At 36.2% G+C, this 12,960-nt stretch overlaps 1 protein-coding gene across 1 annotated transcript; it reads left to right on the forward strand.

Moving 5' to 3' along the window:
* The first annotated feature begins 490 nt into the window (after positions 1-490).
* On the forward strand, positions 491-12,455 carry LOC125058177 (otolith matrix protein OMM-64-like). Its single transcript, XM_047662203.1, has 12 exons — positions 491-703; positions 1,051-1,143; positions 1,312-1,470; positions 1,952-2,083; positions 2,783-2,887; positions 3,484-3,597; positions 4,921-4,995; positions 6,391-6,541; positions 8,054-8,187; positions 9,155-9,274; positions 10,470-10,560; positions 12,251-12,455. The coding sequence occupies exons 1-12, from the start codon at positions 659-661 to the stop codon at positions 12,421-12,423; spliced, it is 1,392 nt and encodes a 463-aa protein (XP_047518159.1). The 5' UTR covers positions 491-658; the 3' UTR covers positions 12,424-12,455.
* Positions 12,456-12,960: the final 505 nt, after the last annotated feature.

A 12,960-nucleotide genomic window follows, 5' to 3' on the forward strand; every position in this document is an offset into this window, starting at 1 on the left:
CTAAAATATGAACTATAGTAAAGGTTACGTAGGTACTCGTATCTACGATTCTAAATCACAAATGTTGACAAAAAAAACAATACATTGAACCCGAAATTAAAACTACTTGTAACAGGTAAATGAAAACACATTGAATATAAAGAACCAACTTGCAGTATGCTTTTTCTTATAATTCTAAGAGTCACTAGCAAAAGACGGCCAGATGTGTATACGGACTAAAGATAGATACTCTGTGGAATTTGCGAAATAATAAAAACAACAAAAAATCCCTAATCCCTACCATATCATATCTGTGTCTAACTGTAGTCTCTACTAAATCTGTGTCTGTTATAATTCATTAAAAAGCTGTCTTTTGGCTCAAAGCAGGCCACAGAACTGAACTTAATGGAACTCAAAGGAAAAATGCTACCAAAGACTAGGCGGTATGGTCGAAAGACTATACGCCTGCGCCATGGGCGAAATGAAAAAAAATTGAAGCGGGCCAAAAATTAAAAAAAAAACTCCGATGTTTTGAATTTTGATGAAGTTTGTGTAATACAAAAAGTATATTATATACGTTAAGTTTAAGTGAAATTAACATTTAACAATACTCGTTTGCAGCAGTATATTCTTGTTAAACGATAGAAAAAGCTTGTTTTGATATATTTATACTGTAAAGATGTCAGACACTGAAGAACCAGCAGCTAAAATGTCTAAGATCGAGGTAAATTATCGATCGTATGTAAATACTAGGTTATTTTTTACAATTTTTCTTTATAAATGTATTCATAGATGCGTTGCCAGAAATATGAATTTTCCTGGGTAATTAATTAACGTGGTATTGACATAATCCGGTGCTAAATGTTTAGTAGTTTGTGTACAATACCGGGACGGCTTTGACACACAATTTACCCCGTAAATTGATAAAGTATTTCTTAGCAGCACGTAATATAAATAATAAGTTACATGGTAGGCACAGAAGTTTAATTACTATAATATATATACTTGCCCCATTGAGGGAAAAGGAAGGCATTTATCATTATCATTTTATCATTTTGTTTTTTCTTATAGACTTCTTGTCAAGGGACGGATGATGAGTTGGATGAGGGACAAGAGGAATGGCTCAGTGAAGGGATACTCACTGATGATGATGGAACTACTATGGTATGTATATCGTCTATTACTACTAATAGTATGGGTTGTTTCACATTTGGGTGTGGCCAAGAAGTAAATAGTAAAGATGGCAGTGTTTAGACACCCCTAAGCCTCAAATGAGCATGTAGCTATTGGTCCTTCCTGCTCTTTGAGAAATCTTTTTGTAAAAATTTTCAGGCTGACCAAAATAACCAAACAAATGAAAGTATAGATGATACAAAATTAGCAGATGAATCAATTGAAGATACCCAAATAGTTCAGACACAAAATGAAACAAGCACAACGAAAGCTGAAGATATTGAACAAGCATTAGATAGTATGGAAGGGACTAGTCAGGTATGGTTACTTATTCTCATACAATTACGGAGTAAACTCCATGTAACATCCCTCGATTTAACAATAAACCGCCTAAAGCGGTGAAATCATTTGGCTTTGGATAGTTTAGCTTGTCTTCCATTCATGTACACTCCCTTGAGTGTTGTTATAAAGAGTTTACACTTGTTTTTCTTGGAACTATAATTAAACAAATTCAAATAGATATAAAATCAATTAATAAATAACCATATAGATACCGTAATATCTAAATGAGCTTAATTTGTATGTGAAGTTAATGTTATTTTCACACTACAAAATTTCTAGTGGATTAGTTAGTAATTTATTTTTATTAATACAGTCAAAATCTGTTAAAAAAACCTGAAGGGACTGCTCATATTTGTTTGTAAAAACCGATAGTTGGTCAATATAACCGGTATGTTGGTTTAACTGAATTTTATCTTTCACAATTTTTGCCAATGTAACCATGGTTTTATAACTTCAGAACTCTGAGATACCCGAAGCCCTAGGTACATTCCTAGTTCGCAAGAAAAAGCATGAAGCAAAAGAAGAGAGTGACATAGATGAATCAATACAACAATCTGATGATGACGGACATTCCACTGATGAATTACTGGTATGTTTTTTATATAAAATTTGCACTTATAAATGTTAAGATACTGTGGTATTATTTTTTTGAAGTTATACTTCTTTTTGCGCTTTAGGGAAAAGTAATGAGGTAAATTTTTACGATGCGCGCGCACACCGTCACAAAAAACCGACACACTGAAGTTAGCTATAGTCAACATTTTAGTTTTTGAACTTATACTTTTGGTGCGTTAGGGAAAAATGATCAGAGTAAATTTCTACGATGCGCGCGCGCACCGTCACAAAAAACCGACACACTGAAGTTAGCTATAGTCAACATTTTAGTTTTTGAACTTATACTTTTGGTGCGTTAGGGAAAAATGATCAGAGTAAATTTCTACGATGCGCGCGCGCACCGTCACAAAAAACCGACACACTGAAGTTAGCTATAGTCAACATTTTAGTTTTTGAACTTATACTTTTGGTGCGTTAGGGAAAAATGATCAGAGTAAATTTCTACGATGCGCGCGCGCACCGTCACATTAAACCGACACCCTGAAGTTAGCTATATTTAACATTTTAGTTTTTTCTATTGTTAGTCTCGTTTTTTCTACAAACGTAGAATAAATTTTTTGAAAAGATTTTATCTTGTTACGCTTAAGAAGTATAACTTCTAACGCGTGTACATACACACACTTTTTTATTTTGTTTGCACCCGAATTACAGGTTTCATATTTACATGTTTTAGAGAATGCTTGGTGAAGATGATCAAAAGACAAAGACCAAAGAGCTAACGAAGAAAGCAAGAGCAGACAGACATGATGATACAAGTGATGATGATGATGTATTCAAGGTATATATGCCTGCTTAAGGAAAAACTATGAGGAACTCTTGTCAGCATACAGAGCTGCAATTTTTGGAGATTATTGACCCCCCCCCCCCCCTGTAACTCGCCGTAACGTTTTTCAGTACCCAAGTACAGTACTGTACTCGAGTATAGTAAAACGTTTCGTGACCATCTAGTGACTCTTTAGTTACTATTATGTGGTGTAAGTCGAAAATAATATTAACAATGACGCGTAATTCAATCCCTGCCCCGCATCGTAACGTTTTACAAAAGGACCGAGGAGGGGGGCCTCCTCCCAAAACTCGTTACGTAATACTTGAACGCCCCCTCAGCTGCCTATGAATAATAATAATAAATATTTCTTTTGAGCAAACTTACGTTGTTAGTTGTTGTATGGGAACGTTCAAGCAGCAGTACTATACACTACATAATGGTAACTTTTAGGTATAAAGAGTCACTATGTGGTCACGAAACGTTTTACTATTGGGTACAGAAAAACGTTACGACGTGTTACATGGGGGGGGGGGGTTAATAACCTCCAAAAATTGCGTGACGTAATACTTGAACGCTGAAAGTTACATGTATAAATGAAATATTTTCAGCAAGCAGAGAACATAAGAGAAGTGCGCGTGGCAAGAAGTGTTTTGAACAAGAAGGTGCCCACAAAGGCGGAGCCCGAAGATATGAGTGACGAAGATACATACGATGTGAGACAGGTAGGCCTTTTTTGCAACTTTATTTGACAATTGTCGCAGTTATATGGTACATGGAAAAAATGTATGCGTGTACTAGTGTACACACGTAAGAAGTGAAACTTCTTTATGACCTTATTTTACGAAAAATGATCTACTATATGCAACTTTACAGAAATTGGTTAGATAAAGTTTAACAAAAGGCTTTTATTATCATAGACATGAATACAAATACAATTATTTCATGTTACCTTATTACTACTAAGATTATGACAGAATTTTATTAATTGTAATATAATTATTACTATCATTGTTATCGTTATTAATATAAATTTTATACATTTTATGAACGCACTACACGGTTTTTGACATAAATAATAATGATTTAAAAGCATAATTTCTATTTATTACTAAACATAATACTGCAATATTAATTAAATATAACGTGAAAAAAATGATCCAATATAAATAACAGTACGTTGCGGTAAGCCTGAAGTTAGTTTTCAGAGATAGGCAAACTTAACAAACAACAAATCTTGCAACTAATCAATAAACTGGATCCGAAATCGCAGGACAAGAAAAAGATGGCGCGTAACGGAAAAATGTGATGACGTTGTTTGATGAAAATGTTTCCGACGCCGATAAAGAAGTTTCACTTCAAAAATCAGTGCCTACAACATCTTTAGGTCTTGGCCTCAGATTTCTGAATCTGTTTTATGATCATTTTTAAATCTAATAGGCAAGTAGGTGATCAGCTCGACTTTTTGGGTCTAAGACATGTCGGTTTCCTCACGATGTTTTCCTTAAGTACATGTACTCAACAAAAATCCCACGAAATCTAGTTTTTAATCCGCCCAAAATATTTATTTATCTATTTCTTACAATAGTTTCAGTAACAATTATTGTTACTTTTATTTTTTATTTACTAAATACTTTACACACAAATATTATAAGAACACGTCTGCTCCATAGAAAATGCTGAGTCAGGGCTATTTACAACCACAACACACACACACACACACACATACATTACACACTTAAAATAACTCATTCCGTTTTTTTTATAGGTTTATTATTTTGTGTGTTTCTGTGTATGTGTTTCGTTAGTAATAAATGTTGTGTCTATGTACGAAAAGAGCGTATCAATTCCTAAAAAGCCGGCAACGCACTTGCGAAAGCCCACATTGTGTTCCATAAAGTTTTCTTCAAATTAGAATTTTTAATTTCAATACATAAGTTGTACAAATTCTTTAAAGGCCCTCGGCGCATTCGCGAGCATTCTACTTACATCAGCGAAGCCTGCCCGTTTGTTCTATATAATTCACGAGATAGATATTATTTTTTCAGCAAAGCGATAACCAATCTATGAAATACACACTTAAGACTGAAGTGACAAGTGACAGAGAGGGTGACAGTTATGACGTGAGTATAGTTTTTTTTTTAAATACTATACCGCTTTACATAATAACTTGAATGACAGGGGACTCCAAGATGGACTCCTAACTACGTAAGACGTGGCTTCGGCCTTTGAAACTACCAAAATTCTCCAATTATTACCAAGAACAAGACCTGGCTGTATGGTCCAAAGTCCTTTGCCTTTCCCATTAGGGATAAATTAATATCATCATCATCATCATCTCAATGACAAAAGTTCTTTGCCTTTCCCATTAGGGATAAATTAATATCATCATCATCATCATCTCAATGACAAAAGTCCTTTGCCTTTCCCATTAGGGATAAATTAATATCATCATCATCATCTCAATGACAAAAGTCCTTTGCCTTTCCCATTAGGGATAAATTAATATCATCATCATCATCTCAATGACAAAAGTCCTTTGCCTTTCCCATTAGGGATAAATTAATATCATCATAATCATCATCTCAATGACAAAAGTCCTTTGCCTTTCCCATTAGGGATAAATTAATATCATCATCATCATCTCAATGACAAAAGTCCTTTGCCTTTCCCATTAGGGATAAATTAATATCATCATCATCATCTCAATGACAAAAGTCCTTTGCCTTTCCCATTAGGGATAAATGTCCTTTGCCTTTCCCATTAGGGATAAATTAATATCATCATCATCATCTCAATGACAAAAGTCCTTTGCCTTTCCCATTAGGGATAAATTAATATCATCATCATCTCAATGACAGCCGTTCAAGTATTACGTAAGCACTATAGGGGGATGGGGGGAGGGGGGTCGTTGATTTTCTTATTTGGTGATTACGTCAACAGTAATTATTTACTTCTTTACGCATATTACCCACACATTGTCTATAAAACGTAATGCATTTTTCGAGCATTCCTTTAATACTTTTATGTACTATTTTGTATTATTTTTGAGAGCTCTGCTTTTGCTGGGTGCTGGGGGGGGGGGGGGGGGGGGTTGTTATCGCAGTAAATCAGCTTACGTAACACTTGAAAGGTCTCACACTATTTTTCATACTGTCAAACATTGTAGTATATTATTTATCATCATAATTATTTTTTATATATGCAGTATTTGTTTTTCTTTGATATTAATTCAACCTACCACTCTACCAGACTCGCCGATATAATCTGTCTCACTCTAACGCGTACCGGCTGCACCGGCCGCGCTCACGCTTCGTCACCGATCTCGTGAGAGAGATGTGAATACGCAGTATGCGTTCTGTCCCACTCTAACGCGTATTTGTCGCAACTATACGTCATCGTGTGTTAGGTTTTTTTTCGTTACGGAATTTCTTGATTCGGTCGCCGCGCTCAAAGCCCGCGATAAAATCTATGCAATAGCTTAAAAATCTGAGATCTTGAATACAATTCAATTGTAGTCATCGGAAGAGGTGACAACAATGAAGAGAATATTCGGTATGGCGAAGGAGAGAGCCAGCAAAGTTGCAGCGGAAACTACGGGCAAGGCCGGAGTCATCAGGCCCTCCATAACAGTCACCAAGAAGGCTGTCATCGTTGACAAGAGTCGAGGTAATATTTCATATGTATTTGTATGTTTTAGGAATTATTTGTGTATTCTGAAGGTTAAGGTCGTAAACTATTAGTGCCTTCCCTTACCGGGACGACATGGCCACGTCGCCGGCTACGTATCCAAACAATTAGTATTCACATGTATGGCACCTCACTCACTTGGCGACGGTTTGGCAACGTCGCCAATTTGGAAGCGTAGCCAAGACGACGGGTCACTTGGGTGGAGACTGGCTACTTGGCAGCCTGGCGACGTCGCCAGGTTGCGTCTCATTCACTCGGTAGCCAAATTCGCGCTCATTGCAATAAGATAGCGAAAAAGGAGTTTCGATACTGAGAGATTTATCGTAGAAATTCAGAATCGTCCCTGTTTATGGGATGCCTCGTTATCTGAGTATTCTGATCGTAATATGAAAATTAAATGCTGGGAAGAAATAGTAGATATTTTTAAAGAACCAGATAATATTACGGTTCAAGAAAAATAAAACGTTCTATTGACAACGCTTCCATTTTCTACAAGCCGAGAGAACTGACTGGCCAGAAAATGGCTGCTATTGGCTACTCCATTTGGCATCCGAAGGAAGCCAGAGGTAGCCATGGCTACGTAGCCGGCGACGTGGCCATGGCGTCCCGGAGAGGCAGGGCACTTAGGCTGATACCTAGGTAACACTGAAAATGTTTAGAAAATGAAAAAGTTGCCAATACTTTTATGGTTTTTCGAAGTAATCTTCGTTCCTCCCTACACATCGTCGCATTCGTTGGAACCACTGAGAAAAGCAGTGGGCCCATTCTTTATTAGGGGTCTCTTCTATGGCATTTTCGTACGCTTTCACCGCATCTTCAGAGCTCGTGTTTTAATAAAGTACTGCTTTTTGGCAACCAAAAACAACAACGAATTCTGAGCCGTGTTTGAAGCTTCAATCGTAATAAATCCAAATTTATTCCACCATATTCTCCAGATTTAACTTTTAGAATGCTCGCTAGGCAGAAATTTTGCCAAGATGAAGTTATTTTTTTTTACTGAAATTCGAAAACAATTCATAAATATCATAGAATTTTGGAATATTTTTTCATTGGACTTAGAGGTGAAATACGAAATTCCACCCCTATCACCTCGACGTCCGTCGTTCCACAACTGAGTGTTTTTTAAGGCAGTCTTTGCGCATCACCACTATGTGGAATCAGCATCCCACTGAAGTATTTCCAAACCAATTCGAATTCTGGCACTGAAAGTGTCCATGGGCAGCGGTATCACTTAACATCAGGTGAGCCTCCTGCCCGTTTGCCCGCTGTTCATATTTTATTTTTATTTTCGACTTTCCAGTACTTTACACCACATAATGGTAACTTTTAAGTTATAAAGAGTCACTGGGTGGTCACGAAACGTTTTACTATTGGGTACAGAAAAACGTTACGGCGCGTTACGCGAGGGGGGGGGGGGGGGTCAATATTCTCCAAAAATTGCGTGACGTAATACTTAAACGCTCCCTAATCAGTAACTGTTATTGATTTCAGGTAAACCACAGTTAAAAACGATAACACGCGAAGTGCAGAGTATAATCAAAAAACCAACTTTCTCGAGGGAGATCACGCAGCCGATCAAAGAAGAATTACAGTATACTGAAGAATATCTGGATGAAGATATGGAGGTAATATTTGTGTTCATGTGTCGGGTTGTCCCAGTAATATGTGGTAATGTGACGATGACTGACCATGCGTCGTGCTTTTCTCTGTAATATGCGATGATTAATGTGGAGGAAGTCTGATCATACATTGTGATTGTCCCTGCAAATGTGTTAATGCTTATGATATATGACCATGCATCGTGCTTTATATTTTCAGTCAGTGCCTACGTTTTAGTCTTGATCGTTAACGTGTTTGGAGATTATTGACCCCCTCAATGTAACGCGCCATAATGTTTTTCTGTACCCAATAGTAAAACGTTTCGTGACCACCCAGTGAGTCTTTAGACCTAAAAGTTACCTTGATGTGGTGTTAAAGTACTGGAAAGTCGAAACTAATATTAACAATAACGCATAATTCAGTCCCCGCCCCGCATTGTTTTACAAAAAGACAAAACCCCCCCCCCCCCAAATTAGTTACTTGAACGCTCTCCTAGTCTGAAATAAACTTTCTTTTTCTCATTCTGATTTTTCTTCTCTCCTTAAAATGAACAGTCCCTTAAGTGTCGTTATATAGAGATAACACTTTAAAATAGGTTTAATTTGTTGCGAAATGGTCTTCGTTTGAAGCTCGTTTACGCCTAAACCACTGATCGTATCGACATGAAACTACTGCCATTCGATGCGGTTTTTCCTAGATGGTTTATGGCTATTTATTTTTTAAATTCCAACGTTCCTTCATTTTTTTATTGCGGTTTTACTTTTATGAAAATTTATCCATACGGACTTCACCGCGGAAACATTCGGGGAGACTTCCTAGAACCTCTAAACGTCAACATCTGTTAAAAACTCGACTGTCAAAAATTTTCAATTTTCTTAGCGGGAAGTTAAAAAGAAGAATAATAAAAATATGAAAAATAATAAAATGTTATAACATTTTATTTATTTCCTATTTTAATTCGGCTAGTATCTGATAAATGAATGATATTTTCAGGAGTTTTCTCAAGTGGAAAGTAAACCAAAATTCCAAGATATAATGAAACCGGAAGTAATGGACGAAGAAGTGCCTTCCGATTGTGATACGAACGTATCTGAAGACGACTCGTTGTTTGATGTACGTATATTAATTTAATTACTAATATTATAAGCGAAAGTTTGTGAGTATAGATGGATCAACACTGTTGGGATGTGACATTCTGCATAAAAAATAGATTTTTTATTAATCGATTATTTTTTTAGCATGAATAATCGATTAATAAATAATCGATTTTTCTTAAAAAAATAATCGATTTTTTTTTATTAATCGATTTTTTCCTAATTTTTGAATTAATTTCAAAATAAACACCCTAAATATTTTATTTTTCATGGTTTTTTAAATTAAAAATAAACAATATAAATTATAAACACAAATTAACGTTTAAGAATAATCAAAATCATCAATGTATCGAGTATATTAATACATCTTCAAAGAATCGGATTCAATGTAACGCATTGTAAACATCGTTGTATATCGAATATCCCTAATACTTCGAGGTCCGGGTTATAAAAGACCAGACATATACATGATTGATTTTCAATTATTAATCGATTATTAATCGATTATTTTAAATATAAAAATCGCGTAAAAAAATCGATTAAAATCGTTTTTTTTTTTAATAATCGATTATTTTTTCACATCCCTAGATGGATGTTTGTTTGTCTTTCACGTAAAAACTACTGAATGGATTTTAATGAAACTTTACAATAATATAGTTTATACATCAGAATAACATATAGGCTACAATTTATAAAGATATTGTGTGACTTGTCCAAAATATCAATTAAGTAGGAAAAATCTACCATCTGCGAGCTATTCTGGCGAGCCAAAACCGCTAGAGTTACACATATGTAATGTATTATGGAAATGTTTATCTTTCTTTTTTTTTTTAAATGGCTCTGGCACGATTTGTGCATTAGCCAGCGTCAAGTATAGGATTTTTTATAATTCGTGCTTGTCTTTAGAAATTCGACCGTGTCCTCCATGTACGGTTTAAGCACTTATTAAGTGGCAGCTAGGTGAGGGGTACCGGGTTCGAATCCCGGTTCGAGGGCAAGTTTTAATTTAATTTAAATTTGTTCTCGGCCTTTGGGAGGGTTGTGCGGTACCGGGCAAGTGCCTAAACCGTACATGGAGGACATGGTCGAATTGCTAAGGCAAAAAGCAAGAATTATAAAAATCTTATACTTGACGCTGGCTAATGCACAAATCGTGCCAGAGCAATAAAAAAAAAGTGGCAATGTTTTTATTTGCACTTTGATTTTTTTTACAGGATTTTCAGTCATCAGACTCTGAAGACGTGGATGAATGGTTCACTCTTGACATACGTGATGAGAAGGCCGGTGATTATATACCTCTGTTAGGTAAGTACATATGTCTAATATACTAGCTGGCCTGGCGAACATCGTACCGCCTAACAGTCGATTCTTTATTTTTTTTAATACTTATTCTGCTATTCGGGACACCGGTCTAGCTAGTAAGATAAAAAAAAAGAAAGTTGATAATACAACAAATAAATTGTCAAAAAATAAAAATTTACCTTCCCGGAACCCCTCCACTTACATATCATAAAGTTCAAGACTTTATGATATGGTATTAAAGTTCAAATTGACTTTTAAGTATTATTACGAATATTATGTATGGGAATATAGAAAAGTGTTGTTTTTAGACTTTTTCACTCAATTTTTTTTAATTTTTCTCTCCGTAAGAACCATCCTCGTACTTCAAGGAATATTATAAAAAAAGAATTGGCCAAATCGGTCCAGGCATTGTTGAGTTATGCGCTTACCGTTTTGCGATTCAATTTTATATTATAGATAAAGTAACATTGTTCGTTCCCATACTCTAAATAAATAAATCAGATGAGCCTGTAAAAAAAGCTGGTAATTTTTGACCCCCCCCCCATGTAACGCACCGTAACGTTTTCTGTACCCAAGTATAGTAAAACGTTTCGTGACCACCTAGTGACTCTTTATACCTAAAAGTTACCATTATGTGGTGTAAAGTACTGGAAAAGTCGAAAATAATATTAACATTAACGCGTAATTCAATTCCCGCCCCGCGTCGTAACGTTTTATAAAAGGACCCCCCCCACCTCCGAAAATTCGTTACGTAATACTTGAACGCTCCCTAACGCACTTACGAGTCTTCCGGCAATGTGTGTCCATGAGGGGTGGTACCACTTAAAATCAGATCAGCTTCCTGCCCGTTTGCCCCTGTACTGTAAAAAAAGCCGGCAACGCACTTGCCAGTCTTCCGGCAATGTGTGTCCATGAGTGGTGGTACCACTTAAAATCAGATGAGCTTCCTGCCCGTTTGCCCGTGTACTGTAAAAAAAGGCCGGCAACGCACTTGCCAGTCTTCCGGCGATGTGTGTCCATGAACGGTGGTACCACTTAAAATCAGATGAGCTTCCTGCCCGTTTGCCTCTGTACTGTAAAAAAGGCCGGCAACTCACTTGCCAGTCTTCCGGCAATGTGTGTCCATGAGCGGTAGTACCACTTAAAATCAGATGAGCTTCCTGCCCGTTTGCCCCTGTACTGTAAAGGCCGGCAACGTACTTGCCAGTCTTCCGGCAATGTGTGTCCATGAGCGGCGTTTGCCCCCATTACGCGTCATGTCACAAACTACTACTAGACTATCTAAAGTTAGTAATTCTTTTTTGGGAAAAGGTATACTCTTCTTTAATAAAATCCCAGAGGCTCTTTTATCTCTGCCTTTTAATAAATTTAAGAAATGTGTTAAAGAAAAGCTGTGTAAAAAGGCTTACTATAAAGTTAACGATTATCTAGTTGATAAAAGGGCCTGGGACTAGTGCTAGACAGGCTACTTCTAATTAATTTGCGATATTTGTTTTAAAATAAGTGTTGTTTGATGATTTGCTATTTTAAAAGAGTACCGAGAGGTTTTTTCGCCGGCTTTTTCTCTCGGCCTACACCCTCTGTCTTCTTTGCCGATGAGTAGGGATGCCTACAAATTTAAATTAATTAATACATTTATTTTAAACGAAACTCGCCATGGTTTTCGTCTTGCTCATGGCCGAATACTTTTCAGGTTCTAAGGCACTTAAACTCCTCAGCGAGGAGAAGGAAAGAGTGGAAACGAGACTAGCTAATTTGAAAGTCAGTCTCTCTGCTCTCGCTAAGACGGGCAAACAACAAACAGAGCAATTGAAGAAGGCGACCGCGACGCTTTCTGAATTGGACGCTGCGCTGAAAGCATCGTGAATTATTTAATTAATAAACATTTAATATACAAATCTGTGTTTCTTTTGACATCATCATGTTAATTCATACACACATACACATGAAACACTTACGAAAGCCTTAATTGAATCAGTAGTTTCAAAAAGAACATTAGTCACAATCTGCTTACTTTTCATGAGACAAAAAAAAGGATGTGTGTACTTATGTACGCGCGTAAGAAGTTATACTTCTTTGGCATTATTAAAAAATAGTTTTTGATTGCATGCAAATAATTAATTACAATTAAATAATCAAAGACTGGAAAAGGAGTCATTAAAGTCAATAAAGTTCAGTTTACATTTGAAAAATTAAATAAATAAATATTTATTATTATTCTCTTACATTAAGTGTAACATAAATTCTATTATTATTCGAATGTTGTTTTTAAATAATGTCCAATGCCGTAGCATCATCCGTGGGCAACTTCATTCTGATAATTTTGTGTCACGGTGCGCGCGCCTCGTAAAATTTCACTCTCATCAATTTTTCATAACGCGCCTAAAGAAGTATAACTTCAAA

This window comes from Pieris napi, chromosome 18 (assembly GCF_905475465.1).
Source record: "Pieris napi chromosome 18, ilPieNapi1.2, whole genome shotgun sequence".
NCBI lineage: Eukaryota > Metazoa > Arthropoda > Insecta > Lepidoptera > Pieridae > Pieris > Pieris napi.